Consider the following 19,974-nt stretch of genomic DNA (forward strand, 5'->3'; position numbering starts at 1 on the left):
ATATTTGCCTTTTTATCATTAGACAAGACAGTTAAAAGTTACAGGGAACTGTTGAGGGGAGAGAAGGAGAATTAAACAGGTGAGCACTTTGGCGTTATGCGCTTAAATGCGTCTACTGCGACTCTGATATGTGACTGCGGACCGTTTAAATGACACTGTCTTGCACTATTATTGTAGTAATATGATTGCTCATACAAAACACAAGCAAACCATGACTGGTTGTTTACATATCTCAGTTGCTTCACATGCAGACTGGTGATTTTCGGTGCCCTCAAGAAACTAATTGGCCAAACAGGAAAATATATTGTCTGGTACCTATAATTTGAACAAGATTGGTGGGTAGTCATTGTTTCTGTTTTTCCATATTCGAGTTCTAAACTGAAGTGGGTATATTGTGTTGAACTAGGATTAAAGATCTTGCATTAAAAGAACCAATCTCTATCAGCTTGAATTATCCAAGTTATTTATCATCATAGATTTAGATTAATTCAATTAATTACTCGATTACTAAAATAATTGATAATGACAATCCTAGTTTCCATATAAATATTTTAAAGCGCATTTCTAAAAATTAGTCTAAAGAAAATAAGAATCGTTACGTGTATGCAAAACTCTAGAAAATCCACCTCTGGCTAGCGCATTAAATTATGTTAATTTTAAGAGTTTAATCACATATTGCACATTTCCATTCAGACTTTCTTATGCGCAATTTTAAAATGTGCATAAAAGTAGTTGGATGGAAACCATAAGCGTATTTTTGTTGGAAAACAATTGATTTATCCTTTAAAACCCATTTTAACTGATGTTTCCATGACCAATCATTTTTGCAATTTCAATAAAACCAATTGAAAACCAATAATTTAAATCATCAGAATTTGCATCAGCAATGTTCAATACCTCACATGAATTATATGATCAACTAACACAAGATGGGCAAGTGATGGTTACATCAGCAGGCCTAAAACTCTCACTCTGGCTTCAGGCCATTTTTAATGATAATCCTTGTAAACAAAACACTCAATTAAATTGACATGTGTTGCCACAGCTGAAGTGTTTTTTTTAATGGTTTGTGTAGTGGACAGTGACGACTCTGCAGACTCTGACTTCAAGCAGTCTGACTCGGCCTCGAGTGATGCTTCAGCGCTCAGTGAGTCTGTAAGTGAAGACGAGGATGATGAAAAGAGTAATAAACGCAAAACACGGTAAGGAAAGATGGAGGTTGTGGCTAACTTCTTGATTCTCTTATTTAATAAAAAAAGGCAGAAATCATGTAACTGGTGATACTTCTGGTAATACTTATAGATCGTCCAAAAAAGCCAGCAAGGATAAAGATAGGAGTTACCGGAAAGAAAAGAAAAAACGACGGCGTATTAAGATTCAGGACTCCACGTCCAGTGGCAAGGTACGGTATATTGTAGATCTTACCAGCACAATGATAGCCGAGGCTGTTTGTGTTATCTTTATGTGAACGTTTGCTTTACTTTTTTAAAGAGTGGAGAGGAAGGGGATGGGGATGGAGATGGGGAAGACGATGATGAAAAAGGAACCCCCAAAAACCGCAAGAAGATACGCAAGATCATTAAAGATGACAATTTGCGGACAGAGACCAGAGATGCCCTGAAGGAAGAGGAGGATAGGAGGAAACGTATCGCTGAGAGGGAGCGGTTGAGAGAGAAACTACGAGAGGTTTGTATACGTGTGATATCTAATGTTGCAATCTGTTGCAGATGTGAAACTGTAATAGTCAGTCATTGCTACTTGCTCATAATTATTTGCAAGGTGGCATCTTAATGATAGAAAGTTCTGGTTCTATTCTTGGCTTTAGACCATTGTGGTGGAGGAGTCCTCACAGGTTACCTGTCCCATCACTACAAAGCTGGTGCTCGATGAAGATGAGGAGACCAAAGAGCCAATAGTGCAGGTTCACAGGAACCTGGTAACCAAACTCAAACCCCACCAGGTGGATGGTGAGCCAGCAGTCTTTATATGGATTAGATTTGTTTACAGCACTGGGGAAAAATATGCTTCATGTATAGCAGTGTAACAGTATGATAACCATCACAAAAATACAGCGATATTCAGGGGCATTGCTTATATTAAAATTATATAATACAAATTTTGATAAATTAATTAGTTATTTTCTTTTAATATAATTTTTAGGACTGTGAATCGAATAATTTTTTTTAACCAAGCAATTGCACAGTTTTCTGTAATTAATCTCGACCAATCATGATACATCCAAACAAACGTTTAAAAATAATCCTAATTATATTTACTTAATACTTTTTTCAAAGAACTTGATATAAATTGGTTAGTCATTATATTTTTCAATTATTTAAATAGAAGCAGATACTTGCAGATAGTTAAATTAGACATTTTTAAACATAGAAATCTTTGATACCAGCATATGTATATATACATGCCATAAAATCAGTAGATATGCTGTGATTTAAAGTTGGGCAAAATCTTCTGCTGTTTTACAGTGGACTTTTAAGAAGAGGATCAAATGGGCAGATTAGATTTATATTAAGTTTAATTGGCAAGATAAATGGAAGTATGAGACATTATACCAAAAAATATAAAACAAATTGAATGCTTAAGTTTTAAATCTCAAAACTAGTATTTTCTCTGGCTGCCGTTCAGTCTCTATTGTGCACACAGTGTGTCTCTCTTGTGCTGTTTTGTTTTTTTAACCGGTTCAGATGATAGTAAGTGCTTTGCAAAGAGATACACCGATCAGCCACAACATTAAATTGTGTAATTTCCCCTCGTGCTGCCAAAACAGCACCAACACGCATCTCAGAATATCATTTTGATATGATATTCTTCTCACCACAATTGTACAGAGCTGTTATCAGAGTTACTGTTGACTTTGTCAGTTCAAACCAGTCTGGCAATTATATGTTGTCCTCTCACTGCCACTCTCTGGATGGTTTTGGCACCATTCTAAATAATTTCTATAGACTGTTGTGTGTGAAAATCCCAGGAGATCTGCAGTTACAGTTATACTAAAACCCGCCCTTCTGGCAGGCCCTTTTTGGCGGCATGCTGGAGACCCACACAATTTTAGACAGGTGGTTTTATTGTTTTGGCTGATCAGTGTATGGCAGCTTGCCCGTATCTCTCCCACACCTGGCTCACCATTGCTGGTGAAGTTTCCATTATCTGTACAATAAATACAGCTCCCGTGGTTATGACCGGAACTTCTGTTGCGTTTGCACTTCGTCACACAATCAGTTTTTATGCTAGGATGTGCAGTGCAGTCGAGTCTCGCATGTACCTCCTGGAAATTGATATGGCAAAACTGAAGAGGGGGAGAAAGGTTAGTGTAGTTTCAGAAAATAAAAACCGGATACTGCATTAATTACTTTAATTTTCCTAACACGATAAACAGTAAATTATTAATCTCAGAAACTAACTTGATACATTTCCCAGCCCTAATAATATTTAACCTGTTGATATGCAGTTCCCCACATGCGGTGGTGACGTCACTCTGCTTAAGTTTAATTATATATCATATATAGTTCAAGTTGTTTAAAGACAAGGACTGATGATCAATTTGACCTTATTTCTAATAAGCTTCATAATAAATATCTGTGGTATTATTGTGCATATTTCATCAGTGCATCGTTATTTGAAAGAGGAAAAAATAGATTTTTATTTTTGTTTTTTATTTTGAGTCAAAAAGTTTGGAGTTGCCCTGCCTCAAACATATTTTCTGCTTCGCAGGTAGGAAATAATTATACTTAACCAATAATACCACCCTCATTCTTTCAAGGTCTAATCAATTAAGATGTGAATGAATTTCTGCTTAATATTCACTTGGGAAATGCCACATTACAGAAATTAATAGCATTGTGAATTTTATAAAGCTGTATAATAGTATTAAGTTGACAAAATGACACCAAATTATGCTTTAACAACTGCTTATTGTCTGCAGGTGTGCAGTTCATGTGGGACTGCTGCTGTGAGTCAGTGGGGAAGGTAGGGAAGTCAACTGGCTCTGGCTGCATTCTGGCCCATTGCATGGGTCTGGGCAAAACCCTCCAGGTAACTCTGCTTCAGATTTGTCCTTAAATTGTCATCATATTTCCACTTATGAGGAGTTTGAATTGGTTTTGGTCTGTTTATTTGATTCGGTTGCTGTTCTTTTGTCATCCTGTAGGTGGTGACGTTTCTCCACACTTTGCTGCTGTGTGAGAAGCTGAACTTCTGCACGGCTTTAGTGGTTTGTCCGCTGAACACTGTACTTAACTGGCTTAATGAGTTTGAAAAGTGGCAGGAGGGCCTGAAGGACGAGGAGAGTTTAGAGGTAGAGATTTGGTATTGTATCATGCTGAGATATTCTCATTATTCTGTTTTGTGGGTTTGATACACTTGACAAAGTGCAATGTCACAGCATTACTTTTACATTATGGGTTATTCATTTTAAAGGATCCATATTCTATTAATTTTCCACCTTGAAGTCTACCTATGTTTCTTGCACCAAAACGATTGAGCCTTGCAATAAAACGGGCTCTTTTAGCTACTGCAGGAACTGTGTATGTAAATGAACACTGTTATGATTGGCCAACCTCCACATAACACACTTTACACTGTTGATCATTAGGGCAGGTGAAGTTGCTGAAAATGTAATAGGAGTTGATATGTAAATGTTTGGGTTCATACTTTTTGACAGATTTTCTGTGCTTATTTTAAGTGAAAATGTTCCAGAATTTCTGTAGAATAGAGATTTAAATCTGTGTTAAATTGAGCGGTGTGTACTATAGTCTTGTTGATATCAAATTTGTGTTTCAGGTGACAGAGCTGGCCACAGTAAAGAGACCTCAAGAGAGAGCATACGCTTTGCAGCGCTGGCATGAAGATGGTGGCGTCATGATCATAGGCTATGAGATGTACCGAAACCTCACGCAAGGCCGAAACATCAAGAGCAAGAAGCTGAAAGAGACCTTTCAGAAAACTTTAGTTGATCCAGGTGAAGTTTACCATGAGCCTTTTCTGCTACCTGTGCTTACATGCATGTATTAGCAAAGTGCTACCACTCACTTCACATGCCATGTGAGCACTAGACGCATTCAGATAATGGACATGAACTGATGGTAATGCTTTAATGCACAGGTCCAGATTTTGTGATTTGTGATGAGGGTCACATATTGAAGAACGAAGCGTCTGCTGTTTCCAAAGCCATGAACTCAATCCGGACGCGACGGCGAGTGGTGCTGACAGGAACTCCACTGCAGAACAACCTCATAGAGTGTGAGTATCATTAGTGACATTCTTGCTATAGAAAAAAAAAAAGTCTAAAGCAGTTGCAAGGTTTCAAGTTTAGAAGATACAGTGGCTATAAAAAGTATGTGAACCCTTTGGAATTGGCTGGTTTTCTGCATTAATTGGTCATAAAATGTGGTCTAATTTTCATCAAAGTCACAAGTATAGACAAACGCAATGTGCTTAAGCTAACAACACACAAACAAATGTAATCTTTGATGTCTTTATTGAACACATCCTGTTAAACATTCACAGTGATGTGGAAAAAGTAAGTGATCCCTTTGATTTGCCTGCTTTTTGGCAGCAATAACCTCAACCTAGCATTTCTGGTAGCTGCGGATTAGATCTGCACAACATTCAGAAGGAATTTTGGACCATTCTTCCTTGCAGATCTGCTTCAGCTCAGCCATATCTTAGAATGTCTTGTCTCTCTTGAGGTCATTCCACAGCATCTCTATTGGGTTAAGGTCTGTTCTCTGACTGGGACACTCCAAAAGGTGGATTTATATATATATATATATTTTTAAGCAATTCTGGATTTACTTCAATGTTTGGGGTCATTTCCTGCTGCATCACCCAACTTCTACTGAGCATCAGCTGGTGCATTGCCACGTTGACATTATCGTATAGGATATCTTGATAAACTTGGGAATTCATTTTTCCCTCTAATGGTAAGTGGTCCAGGCCCGAAGGAGCAAAGCAGCCCCAAATCATGATGCTCACTCCCATAATTTACCATTGGGATTGTAACGGTGGCAGCTCCCAGGAAACACAATTTTAATCAATAATTAAATAATTTTATCCAAATAAATTTTTTCGGGTGCCAGACAGGAGTAAGCCTGTCAAAATACAAAATGATGCCACAGATAAGCTCTAAAAGCTACCAGTTACATACATACAAAATAACTTATTTTTTTCCTTTAACCTTTTGGCTCTCTACACCAACATAAAATAATAAGACAAGAGAAAGAGGTTTCTAGTTAATTTTCGAGTTATATTTTTCAAAACAAAAATCAACATATTACATGTACCTTGACTCAACACTTGAGGAAAAAAAAAAAAAAGAAGGGAAAAATACATATGAATATAAATAGTGATATGGCTGTGGATCCCGCATTTAGAGTCAAGAGTCCAGTTCTCATCAAAGAACCATGTTTTAAATAAAATGAAAAGGGAAAATACAAACAATATTAATGTCAAATAATGTTCCCTCTTGTAGAATAAAAAAGAAGGGAAATTCATATACTCACACATCTATTGATGAGGTGCATGAATGAATGCGTTGGCGGATGTGGCGCTGGTGTGTGTGTGTGTGGGGGTGTATGTGAAGCAAGCCATACAGCCGGACCGCTACTCTTGATAACTTGGGGAAACAGCTTTGATCGGGGGATTGTATGTAAAGATTACCAGGGAAATGAAGATATCTGGACTGAAACTCGTTCAGCTCTTGAGATCACCCACGCTCTGCACTGGAATTCGAAGCTCGAGCACACTTCCTCGGAACACTCCTGAAATCGCTTCAGCCCTAAACACAGCGTGCGCTCAGCTGATGAGACTGCGTCTTTCCTCACTCAGGTACTCGCTTTGCACTCGTTCTCCTCCTTACTTCCCAACACCTTTCCTTTGAGGACTTCACCTTATATACACACACACACAATTACCTCACATCCGTTAATTATGTTCCGATTTTATCCAAGGGGCGGCAACAACAAAAGCTTGTTTGTTTTGTTTTTTCCAGCTCCGCCACAGGATGATGTTTCCTTGTTGGTATGCTGTGTCCTTTTTACACCATGTGTAGTGCTTTGTGTTCTTCCCAAACAATTCAACCTTAGTTTCATCAGTCCAAAACATTTTCCCACTAGTGCTGTGGAGTGTCAAGGTGGTCTTTGGCAAATTTCAGACACGCAGCATAGTTTTTGTTGTAAAGCAGTGGCTTCCTTCGTGGTGTCCTGCCATGGACACAATGCCTGTTTAATGTTTTCAATATAGCAGATTAATGAACCATTTTTAACCAGTTCCAATGATTCCTTCAAGTCTTAAGCTGTCACTCTAGGGTACTTTTTTTTTTTCCTCATTGAGCATTCTGTGGTGTGCCTTTTTTGAGTCATCTTGGCTGGACAGACACTTCTAGAGAGAGTAGCCACAGTACTAAATTGTCTCCATTTATAGACAATTTGTCTTAACAGTGTACAGATGAATATCTAAGCTCTTCAAGATAACTTTGAAACAATTTCCAGCTTTATGCACAGCAACAATACTTGATTGTAGGTCTTTTTTTTGCAAGGCATGGTCCATGTCAGCATATTCTTCCTGTGAATAGCAAACTCAAAATGTTTGAGTGCTTTTTTTAAGTTGGAGTAGCTCTAACCCACAAGTCCAATCTAATTTCATTACTTCTGATTAATTAGCTTTTGTTTCCCTCATTAGCCTAGGGGTTCACATACTTTTTCCAACCTACAGTGTGAATGTTTGAATTATGTTTTCAGAATGTACAAAGCAGTACTATAATTTGTTTGTTATTAATTAAAACAGATTGTGATTGTTCATTATTGTAACTTTGATGAAACCAGATTAAGACAAATTTAAACATAAATGCAGGTACTTTCAAAGGGTTCACACACACTTTTTCTTGCCACTGTAAGGGGTTACAGCTTTTAAACAAATATAGATAGCTATACATTGAGGTGTATGCATAAGTTTCGATACAAGTTTTCACAGTATTCTTGGTCTCGACTAGCCAGACTTTTCACTTTGCAAATAATTCTGTACAAGAACAGCCCACTTAGATGGTAGTGACCATGATCATACATTATGTACATGACTAACATATGACAAGTGATCGACCTGACAAGTGACCAGCCACAGTTTGTACTTGGCGTTTAGAGGTGTAAAAATCTGAAATTAGACGTAACTCTTAGAACATAATTTTATTATTGAAAACTACATTTATTTTTAACTTGCTGCTGACTACATCAAACAAAAACATTTATATTGTGACCGTTTTGATGCCATGAAACTCATGAACATGGTCAAATATTGGTTGGGTACTAGTTTTTCCTCTGAGCAGCCTGGATCATTGCTAATATGACTTCATGGTAAACACAGATGGATAAAAAAAAAAAGGTGTTCACTTTGACTCCTTGAAATTACGTATCAGCCAGTAAATCGAAATGATAGGTGAAATATTCTCTATTCAGATCACTGTATGGTGAACTTCATCAAGGAGAATCTTCTGGGTTCAGTGAAGGAGTTCAGAAACCGCTTCATCAACCCCATTCAGAACGGCCAGTGTGCTGACTCGACGTTCACTGATGTCCGTGTCATGAAGAAACGTGCACACATCCTCTACGAGATGCTGGCAGGATGTGTCCAAGTAAGCTAAAGGCCACAGCCATTTCACTTGATACCAAATTCACTCTTTCTATAAGTTGTAGTAAATAATGTTGACACATTGCTTTCTTTTTCTTTAACAGAGAAGAGATTACACTGCACTCACAAAATTCCTGCCTCCCAAACATGAGTATGTGTTAGCAGTACGGTTAACACCCATTCAGTGCAAGCTTTATCGATACTATCTAGAGCACTTTACAGGTATGTCTCTACATCAGCTTTTATTTCATTAGCGTTCATCAAAGTCTCTGAAACAAATGTTTAATGACTAACTTAAATTAATACAAAAAAATAATGTAATTGGCATTGCCTACTTTTCACTTTACAATAAAATCTGAGGGATACATTACAGAAGTTCAATGTGTTGCAAATGCGATTTGTGTTGCATGTAGTGTAGTCTGTCAGCTTTGTACAAGAACTTGCACTGGGCTTACATCCTGAAATGGGAGTTTGCCGTTTAAGTCTTCAGTCCCCAGCTTTCCTTTTTTCAATTAAGTGGTTTAGTGGTGTAACAGCTCAGACCATGCTTGTTCTAAAGCAGCCCTACAGCTGGGAGAGAGAGAGAGAGAGAGAGACAGACAGGCAGGCAGCTGGCACCAGGCCACATGGCGATTTGAACAAATTCCCATGCCCTTATCTAATGAAGAGCTTTGGGAGAATTCTCCAGTCCAGAGGCTCATTAGGGCAGATTTTCTATGAGCTGTTACTATGCTACTGCACTGCTGTTGTGACTGTGGGTTCATATCCCCATTGACAAACCAACTACATTCAACATTTAAGAGAATACTACGATTTAAAAAATGAAAATTCTGACTTTTAATCACCCTCATGTTATCCCAAATCCATCTGAGATGCTTTCTTCTGTGGAACACAAAAGGAGACATTAGGCAGAATATTCATGCTGCTCTTTGGCATTCAACATTCATAGTGACCATGAACGTCAGGTAGTGCTGGGTATTGATACAGATTTCCAGTTTCGATTCAATTCTGATTCAAAAGCTCTCGATCCGACTAAGGTTCCAAATATATTTGTACAGTTACATTTCTATTACAGTGTCCATATAATATCATCATATTGGTCACATTTTAGCTTTTGAAAAATGTTCAAACTTACTGTATTCCATCAATAAATGTCTTGAAATTGCATATACACTCACCAGCCACTTTATTAGGTACACCTGTACATCTACTTATTCGTGCGATTATCTAATCAGCCAGTCGTGTGGCAGCAGTGTAAATAAAATCTTGCAGATATGGGTTAGGAGCTTCCATTAATGTTCACATCAACCATCATAATGGGGGGAAAAAATGGATATTAGTAATTTAAACAAGCATGATTTTTGGTGACAGACTGGCTGGTTTGAGTATTTCTGTAACTGCTTGGAGTTTCTCACACAACATTCTCTAGAGTGTATAGAGAATTATGTGAAAAACCAAAAGCATCCAGTGAGTGGCAGTTCTGTGGGCAAAAAACTGCCAAATCAAGCATATTGCACATTGTGCAATTATGATTTTGACATCCAGGAAGCTTCCGGTAATAATGTGCATAAACCTCAAGTTACAAAGTCCTACATTCCTAGATTTTTTTTTTAATTGAATAGGCTACATAATTTTCCATTAGGCCTATTCCAACATATGTGTGGCTATATAAGCTGATTCAATTATTTAATTATTAAATAAAATGGAAGTCCTGAACAGATACTTGGGTTTTATTCATAATTGACAGTTTACATTTTTATTTTATTTAACATTACAACACAAGATTTTGTAATTACTTTAAAATGAAAACATATATTACAGTATAAAAACATTTATTATTTCCATTTTTATTAAATAATTGAATGCCATTATGGTTATCAGTTTGTATAAGCACACATCATACAATGAAATATTAATCATAAAAAAAAAACATTTAAGCAGGTGTACTGAAACTTTTGACTTTCACTATATATTATAATATAGTGCAGTGCAAGTTTGTAAAATATTAAGAGTTCTTAAGAATATATGATTATATTGTTTTCTTCATAGCCGATTTATATGTTCAATAACTTGATATCTTGGTGAGTAGGGAAATGTGTGCAAAGTGTAGTTGTGCAAAAGCAGGTGAACTTGGTGTTACACTTTTGTGGTGCTCAAAATATTTTGCCATGGTTGGCAGGTCTGCTTCTGTGGTGATTAAAATGCCCCTTAAATAGGCTGAAAAATGCTTAATTTCTGGGCTTGTTTTGTAAAAAAAAAAATGAAGAGGTCCTTTTCCCGTCACTCAATCACTGACACTGATTTACTTCTGTGTGTTTGTAGTGTGTCTGTCAGTGTAATTGTGTTAATATATTAACGTTCTTAATGTGCAAAAAAATTACTAAAATGTGATGACCAAACAGAAATCTAAAGAAACTTCTATCTACCATTTAAATTCAAATTTATTTATTTTTTTAGTTTTGTGTGAATTGAGCAACTCTAATAATCAGCTCTAATAATATTTTTTTAGAATTCATATTTATTTCATTTTTGAAATTAACTCTCACGGAAGAGTCAGATGGGCTTGGAATGACAGGAAGGTGGTGAGTAAATGATTGAGTTTTCATGTTTGGGTAAACCATTCCTTCAAACAGACCCTTTGTTAAAAATGCGCTTTTTTTTTTAATTTTTTTTTTTTTTTATGCATTTGAGGATTTTGATGCATTGCTAAGTCTCAGTGTGAAAACAGGCAATAAGAGCCTCTCACAGTCCTAAGAACTTGTTTATCTGCTCAGTTAATCCTCGCAACTAATCTGAATTCAGGATTTAGGGTGCTGTGGTGCCCCATGCACTGGCTTGCTGGGTAAGAAACTGGGCCAGCAGCAGGCACTAAAATATTTTCCTCTGAACAGGTGTGGGTTCTGCCTTGGAAGGTGGAAGAGGCCGTGCAGGGACAAAACTCTTCCAGGATTTCCAGATGCTTAGCAGAATCTGGACCCATCCGTGGTGCCTCCAGCTGGACTATATCAGTAAAGAAAACAAGGTGAAGGAATAAAGACTGCGCTGCAGACTGCTTAGAAAACACAAACCAGGGGAATTTACAACTTTCACTAAAGTCATCGCTTGCAGTGCACATGTGAAACATTTTTAAAGATCCACTTAGGTTATCTAAGCCATGTTTATTATGTTAAGTCCTAGATAACCATACAGTCTGTCGGTGTTACAGTATTTATATGTCGTAGGCGCTGGCCTCTGTAGGGTTGAGTGGTATGACTGTGTATATCAAATATGTCAGCCAGTACAGATTCTTCTATACCATTTAAACCACAGTCTGCAGAGGTATTTAAAGGAAGATTTTCTGGAGGCTAAGCCAAAAAGGATATTTCATTAACTGGATTATCAAAAATAGCAATTATTGCGATTGCTATTATATCATAAAATTGTGGGGTTGATTTTCCTGCAAAAATATCTGTTATGTAAATTGATATTGTGAGCTACAAGCACTCGTACCCTCTAGGACTTTGTGGTGCGTCCAGTGTTTTTCATTGACATCTGTTACTGTTTCCTGCATACTAACAGGGATACTTTGATGAGGACAGTATGGAGGAGTTCATTGCCTCAGAAACAGATGAGTCCTCTATGAGTTTGACCTCTGAAGATGAAAAGCCCAAAAGGTGATGCATTTCTTGCTCTTCTTGGCTCTGTAATTGGCCTGTTTTCCAACTATTTGACTGATCTAAATCCCTAAACACATGCACAGGAAGAAGAAAAGAGGCAAAGGAAAAGACCAGAGTTCAGACAAGTCTGACAGTGAAGACCTGGAGGTGATCAAAGAGTGGAACACCAGCTCTCGAGGAGGAAACCCTGAGGGAAGGAACCGAGCAGAACCTGTGGAGGAGGGTAAGACTGCGCATACTGACCAAATGATCTCCTCAGATGAGCCTATGTAATTACTGTAGGACACTGGCCATGTTTTAACATAAATATGTCATTAGGATTGTGCTGGATCAGTCATATGTTGTGATCAAGTTTTTACTCGCAGTATTCAATTGATACTTTTTAGATTCTTGATTTCCCCATTTCTCTGTGCCTTTACAGCTGCTTCTTTGAAGTGCCACTATGGACAGAATTGAAACTGAATGCTATTTATTTTACTTGTCTGCAATATTTGCATATATTTGTAGTGAGTTGTTTCTGTATGTATGATTTTGTTTCCCTCAGTTCGAGCCACGTCAAGCTCTGGTCCTGGCAGTCCGTCACCAGACTGGTATAAAGAGTTTGTGACTGAGGCGGATTCTGAGGTGCTGGAGCATTCTGGAAAAATTTTGCTTTTGTTTGAAATTCTTCGCATGGCTGAGGACGTGGAAGAAAAAGTGTGAGTCCAGATTTTCTTTATTGTAGCAGCAGTTGGGTAGTTGAAGCATTTAGTGTTCATAAACTTTTTTTGTTTTTTCTTTTTTTTAAATCTTCATTTTAGGTTAAAACTCAAATGAATGTTTAAAGAAAAATCTTATATCTTGGGACCCATAACTTGTCACCATTCCAAGTCTGCCCAGTTGTAATCACCTTTTTGCCATCACTAGCTCATATTAAATCATCCTGCGGTTTGACAAATGTAGTCAAGTTATACTGCGCCATAAATGCTGCATGCGTAATAATTATAAAAGAATTGCCAAAATGCTGTTTAAAATGGTTCTGGGTGGAGTATAAGATTTCACTGCTCTCCGAAAGTATTTTATGTCTACTACGCATTTCTCATTGATGGCTCTGTGAAGCAGAATTCGTTGGCATTCATGTGCTCTAGACATATATGTGACGGATCATGCAATTTGTGTCTTCAGGTTAGTGTTCAGTCAGTCTCTCATTTCTCTGGACCTCATTGAAGATTTTCTGGAGTTGGCAGGCCGAGCCAAAGAGGAAGGAAAACCTTCGCCGTACAAAGGTGAGCCAGTGAGGCATGCTGGTATTCAGTTAATTATTGCAGTTTTAGGAATGTTTTACCTTACCCTAGATCACCCTGCAAAACTCTCGCTGCTCTATGAACTCTTGTGTTTTCTTTTTTTTTTTTTTTTTTTTTAAATTGACTTTCAGCCTTTGCATGTGATTGAATTTCATAGAATATAAGCCACAGAATTCTACAGGGTTTTCATACTCCACATATTCTTAAAGTCAACATGAAATCAAAAATAACCATATTTACTTCATAATGTACATTCCCGGTCTAATTGTTGGTGATTAATCAGTGCATGTTATTCCAAAGAAAAAAAGATTGGTCTTCATAATCTTTCATTTAAACCTTTCAACTTCTCTGAAAATACTTTTTGTTAGCCAAAAACCAAATATCTATTTAGACATTGTTGTAGCCTAATGTTATAGCTAATGCAGACTAAATGCTAATATTTAACACAGGAATATAATGTCAGTTAATTTTAGACCGATTAAGCCAATAATAGCCAATAACAATAGATTTTTAAAAAATTGGATACATTGAGACAGTCTCATGGGTGAACTTTACCTTCATCCTCCACATTTCGTTTAAAGTTCCCGTGAAGTGCCTTGACGTGTGCTGTTTGATTTTGTGCTTTGACAAACAGTACATTCAAAGTATTCAGACCCCCTTTTTGTTTTCTCTCCACATTTTCCGTAAAAAAAAAAATTCAACACATCAATCTACACTCCATACCCCATAATGTCAAAGCAAAAAACTGATTTCTGATAACTGCAAATTTATTTTATTATTATAATTATTATTATTTTTTTAATCCAATAGGATAACATTAACTAGAATTTTTAGGCAAAAGAATATCCTCTTCGGGTCCAAATGTGACTAAGACAACATAAGGGTTAAAGCTAATAGATATGGACTAAAGGAAGCAAAACTTTGATATTGATTTTACAGGGTTTTTAAAATGCCTCCTAGAAAGTGAGTGTTGGTTGTTTTTCAGGAGAGTAGTCCTCCACAATCAACCGTAAACTCATATTCAGGAATGGAATGACCACTTTTCATGATCCAATCTATTCCTGATGGGGGAAAAAAAATTACGCTCCAATTTGTTTCTTATTGAATATCCTACTTTAAATAGCAAATGTGTCATTGAAGTAAAATCAGTTGTGACCGTTGTTTCATGTTGACTTTAAAAACAGTCTGTCTAGTGAGCGCAAACCTCAGTGGCACATGGATGCTCATCTTATATATCTTATATTCACACACATCTGACTCAAATCTAGGTTGAGAGCTTGCAAACACGTGCATGTAAACACAAAGCCTCTGGAATAAGGTCATCTTCCTAATTAAACCCTAGCAGCTGTTTTTGCTTTCATTTAAAAAATGATTAGACCTTGACTTTTTATTTCGCCAAAAATGTTGCTTAAGGCTTTGCAATTTGTAATGAAAAGATCACAGAGGAGTAATTGGAAACATACTGAAATGTTTGTTATGATCACAAGTGTGGGAGGCCACAATAGTAAAAGCTGAACACAAGTACCCTGTACTCCGCAACCTACCAAGGGTGCATACTTTCCCCTGCAATGGCTGCTATATGCCTGCTAAATTATGTTTTTTTTTTTTTTTTTTGATTGGCTGTGCTGTCTTTTCTTCTTGAAGGTGATGGCAAGTGGTTCAGAAATATTGACTACTACCGTCTGGATGGTTCCACCAATGCCATAACCAGGAAGAAATGGGCTGAAGAGTTCAATGACACCAGTAATGTTCGGTAAACACAATTCCTCTTGAAGTAGCAAGCAGCTGTCAAGTCCACTTACCCTGTTCTCTGAATGTAACTTTACAGGACTGCCATAATCAATGACACTTAATGCTGTGATCTCAAGCTGAGAGTGTTTAGTGATTTCAGTATGACTGTGACTAAGATTTCCAAACCTCAAACCAAACGTTTGGCATTTAAACCTTAGAAAACATTGGAACCACTCTGTTTCCATTAGATTTCCATGTGATTTTCTTGCTCTCCACAGGGGTCGATTGTTCCTCATTTCAACCAGAGCTGGTTCTCTCGGGATCAACTTGGTGGCTGCAAACAGAGTCATAATTTTCGATGCCTCTTGGAACCCATCTTATGACATTCAAAGTATTTTCAGGGTCTATCGCTTCGGTCAAGTAAAGACTGTGTTTGTCTACAGGTTTTTGGCTCAGGTGAGACATTTGGCTCAATTTATATTAGTTTTCATGTCAGAATATTTTGCACTCCATATAAACCCAAAATGGCAAACGTGTCTCATAATCTGTTCTAATATAAAATCAAACGAGTTGCTGTCTACAGAAGCGGCTACCTTGGCAGAATCCTAACCATCTCTTGGCAGCAACTCCACTAATAAAGCCATTCACCCGGGCATAAATATACCTTCTGAAATGCACAAGACTAATGCTCCGTTAAATCCAACACTGACAATAGCATGTTGCTAAGCTAACAAAACTCTAAGCCCCAAAAATAATTAGCACTTTCAAATACTCTGTGAAATAGTTTAGTGTATATGGAATGGTGTTAGCAACTTACTGTATTGAATAAAATATACCTACATTTATAAATTACATTTCACCCAACATTAGCAGGCTTGGAAATGCCAAGATGCAAATAAAGTAAAAAAAAATGTGTATTTAAAGAAAGTGTATACGCCTGCTTGAGGTGGATATATTTTTTGGGTAAGGAAACCAAAATGACAAACAACTATGGAAACGCTTTTACCGAATATATTCTTGTAGAATTTACACAGGAACTTAAATGCCACAGGGACTTCAACTTACGTTCTACTTTGCACCAATTTCCCCTAGTAGTGACCATTCTCTTTGGGTTGGAAACACAGTTTTATTCACATTGTTTCAGCGATTTTATAATTTCTTTTTCGCATACATTAAGTTTGTCTGAGGTCTAGAACATCTTTAATGTGACCCAGTATGTCTGTGATGTGTAAAAATGTTGTCTAGATGGACATTTCATGAAGTTGTAATGTTGATGTTCAATATATTTTTTTATTTCTACAGGGAACCATGGAGGAGAAGATCTATGACCGACAGATTGCCAAACAGTCACTGTCTTTCCGAGTCGTAGATCAGCAGCAAATTGAACGTCACTTTACAATGAACGAACTCACAGAGCTCTACACGTTTGAGCCTGACCAGCTAGATGATCCCTCTGAGAAGAAGAGCAAGAGGGCCACTCCCATGCTGCCCAAGGTGAAAACCTTTCCGCTTAGAACATCAGAGCATCTGTTACCATTTCTTTCCCCTAACAGATAACATCTTTTTTTTGTTGTTTTGATTCAATTTGCATATGTTGAAAATTCCAGACCTGTGTTCTGGGCCCTTTACCTTTGAACTTCACAGGGGGTGATAAACTGTGTTACTTAAGAGATTAGCTTTCAAAGCTTTTATTGTTCTTTGAGGGGTGAAGGTTGGTTTGAGGAATGGTTTTCGGCTCTTGTCTTTTAAAGCTCTGTCCCTTCATCGAAGCACAGGTGCGCGGTCGCAGGAGAGAGCCCCTGGAGATTTTACAAGACCATTGGCCTTCGAATGTGCGTCCAATAGTACACAACAGCAAGCAGCTGCACAGCTACCTCTGGTTACACTTATTTACTGAAGAGCTTTTATAATGCAGACCTGAAGAAGCATGAGTCTCTAATTGGAGACAAAGGCATCCAGTGCAAGTCCACCAAAATGCGTCAAACAGCACATCTGATATTTTTCTTGAGTTCTACAGGAGGTTTACATTGGGATGGAGAAGATGTTGATGCTGTAAGCTGTTATATGATCAGGATGGCAGGATGGTCACACCTGTTTGTCAATCCCAAACATTGACTGTGTGAAAGTTGCCATAGTAGTGTTCGTGTTCCTCTTTAGTTGTTTTTCTGTATAAATCTTTTAATTGGAAATGTGGCCCAATCTTAGTATTTGTCAGATGACCACATTTGGCCATATGTGCACCAGAATGGATCAAGTCAGCTGTTATGGATGGAATCTACTGCCTGTAATTGTCTGAAAATGAGTCAGTCATCCCTCAAAGCCTGTAGTCATATCTCTATTTCTCACTATGCACTCGCCAAGTTTACTGAACTCAGGAAATATTTCTAAACTTGGCAGACTTGTGCCCATTGCTCTTTTCCTTACCTTGTGTAATGTGTCTGCATGTCAATGGCTTGATCTTTTTTACAAGCTGAGAAAATATGACATTGGCACTTTCAGAATGTTTTTGTTCATTCTCTGTAGTCATCTTTGGCTTGCTCGCAGGGGGCATTGAGGCATTATGTTCTGTGAAGAGGGTTTAAAATTATGATCAGTGGCAAATGCTATACAAATTAGGGATGTGCAAAACTTTAATCAACTAGTTGGTTGGTTGGTTAGTTATTTGAAAGACTAGTCAGTGTGGAGGAGAATGTATAATTAGGCTCTGTTATGGCAACGAGACATTCGAAAGCTATGCACAGCACTTCAACATGGTAACTAAAGGATATTCAACAAATAAAAAGGAAAAATAAATAACATCTTTAATGCACAAAACTATCAAAGTAAGAAATAAGAAAGGATCCTATAAAGAATGGCACAAATAGCTTATGCGCATCCTGAATACAGAATGATGTGCTTCAATGCTTGGGATTGGGAGCCTCATGGCGATCCTCGTTGCACATTCAAAAGTGCAGAACTGCAAGATAATGATGAATGTACACTAGTTCTCAACATAGAGCAGTTTAATCTTTCTAATTGCAAATATTTGTTCAAGCCGTGTTAGGCAGAATGATCAAAAGGCTTCAATCTCTCCAAAGCACCTCAAAAATTTGGGGAAATTACTCGAAGTGGATTTAACGTCTGACAGTGATCGTTTTGTAATGTGTTTGCAATACTTTGATGGCTGTTACAACAGTGGAGCAATAAAGAGACTTAAGTTCTTGCAGAGAGATTTACTGTACTTATAAGTAGTATGTATTAGAATTCAAATAAAACCTGGTTGTTAATTTAACAGCTTAAGTTAAGATTGTCTTAAAAGCCTCTATGTATAGGGTATATGATTTTCCCTCTGTAATGGTATACTCTGAACTTAGTCTGATCTAGTGATAGCAGCTATTCCCACCATTCCCTCCTTACTGCCCTGATACTTTCCCTAGTCCTTTTGGGATGAAATCTCACCCCCCTTCTCTTGTCTAACACACACATCCTGCTCTGACCCCGAGTCCCGTAGCTGTTCACCCAAACACGCCTGCCCTCACGAAGGCCATCTGTTCTGCTGATTCACTGCTTTGTCTCTGAAGTTTCAAAGGAACACTGTAAACATCCCCAGACCTGATGAACAGTCATTATTCCAAACCCCTTTTAGGATGTGCTCTTCAGAGAAACTAATTGGAGACAAAGGAAGCCAGCGGACTTCCACTCTAATGATAAAGAAGAGTGCCGCGGCCCAGACACGAGAGCCACCCAGCTTGTGGTCTGGCCCTGCCTTTGGCTCGTCTGGAGGCCCTTTATAGAGAGCTGAGACCCAGGGCCAGCTTGACTTGACACAGTCGGGTCGGTGTGTACACTTACTGACAGTGGTCCATCAGTGGAAAAGGGGTAATTTGCTTTCGCTCTGGCTCCCCTGCTGATGGGGTTTCACTGAGCAAAGGAACAGACTTGAGTCGGGGTAATTAGGTGCTAGAACTGCTCTTAATAAGTCTCTCAGATGTTCCTTAAACGAGTGGTTGCCTTCAACCCTCAGTTTTTAGATATTTGCCCCAACTTGAATGAAACACCAGAAGGTGTAAACTAGAGTGCATAGCAGACATTCTCTGTTAATTTACTCTTTTGGTAAATTATAGCAAGGATTGAATTAAAGCCAGGTTTAAAATTTAAGGTGATGTTTGCAATCTCATGGATGTTAAAATACTTCTGTCTCCGCTTAAAATGCAGAGACCACTATAATTAAGCCATCTGTAGGTTGATATCCAGAAAAGTGTTAAAACTGTGAAGCTATTAAAACATTTTGTTTGAGTGTTCTGAGCTGCCCGGCAATGGCAACATTGGTCTAGTCAATGACGTGAGTTTTGGGGTGGAACTGTTTGTCCAAATAATGACAGAAGGGGGGGTAGTGTTCAGGAAACATTCATTGAAACATATTGCAGTCAATATTTTTGCAAATGCCGTTTGGTGGCACAGAAATTACATGCTTCACCTTTAAACCTTTCCAGATAGTTGTCTGGAATTGCGCCAATTTGAAAAAGTAAGCCTGAAGAATGGTGTATGTTAATAATTGAACGAACTGTTGACAAAATGTGAATGGGATTAGAGCCGTTATCATGACAGTCAATGCACATCTTGTTGTCCTTCGGCTGTGTTCACAAATTAGCGATCAGCCTTTGAGTACGAGGATAAATTGTTTATCA

At 37.8% G+C, this 19,974-nt stretch overlaps 1 protein-coding gene across 1 annotated transcript in view; it reads left to right on the top strand.

Annotated features, from left to right (window-relative positions):
• The window catches only part of atrx (ATRX chromatin remodeler), a 63,918-nt gene that overhangs the window by 24,523 nt on the left and 19,421 nt on the right, over window positions 1-19,974 (top strand). The window contains 18 exon segments of the mRNA XM_052149922.1: window positions 1,076-1,202; window positions 1,303-1,402; window positions 1,492-1,686; window positions 1,826-1,967; window positions 3,941-4,050; window positions 4,166-4,312; window positions 4,798-4,975; window positions 5,119-5,256; window positions 8,466-8,641; window positions 8,742-8,859; window positions 11,529-11,659; window positions 12,196-12,290; window positions 12,377-12,516; window positions 12,838-12,991; window positions 13,458-13,558; window positions 15,221-15,329; window positions 15,586-15,763; window positions 16,610-16,801. Of these exon segments, the coding sequence (XP_052005882.1) occupies window positions 1,076-1,202; window positions 1,303-1,402; window positions 1,492-1,686; window positions 1,826-1,967; window positions 3,941-4,050; window positions 4,166-4,312; window positions 4,798-4,975; window positions 5,119-5,256; window positions 8,466-8,641; window positions 8,742-8,859; window positions 11,529-11,659; window positions 12,196-12,290; window positions 12,377-12,516; window positions 12,838-12,991; window positions 13,458-13,558; window positions 15,221-15,329; window positions 15,586-15,763; window positions 16,610-16,801 (2,531 nt within the window).

The sequence above is a fragment of the Xyrauchen texanus genome, chromosome 19, assembly GCF_025860055.1.
Source record: "Xyrauchen texanus isolate HMW12.3.18 chromosome 19, RBS_HiC_50CHRs, whole genome shotgun sequence".
NCBI classification, from domain to species: domain Eukaryota; kingdom Metazoa; phylum Chordata; class Actinopteri; order Cypriniformes; family Catostomidae; genus Xyrauchen; species Xyrauchen texanus.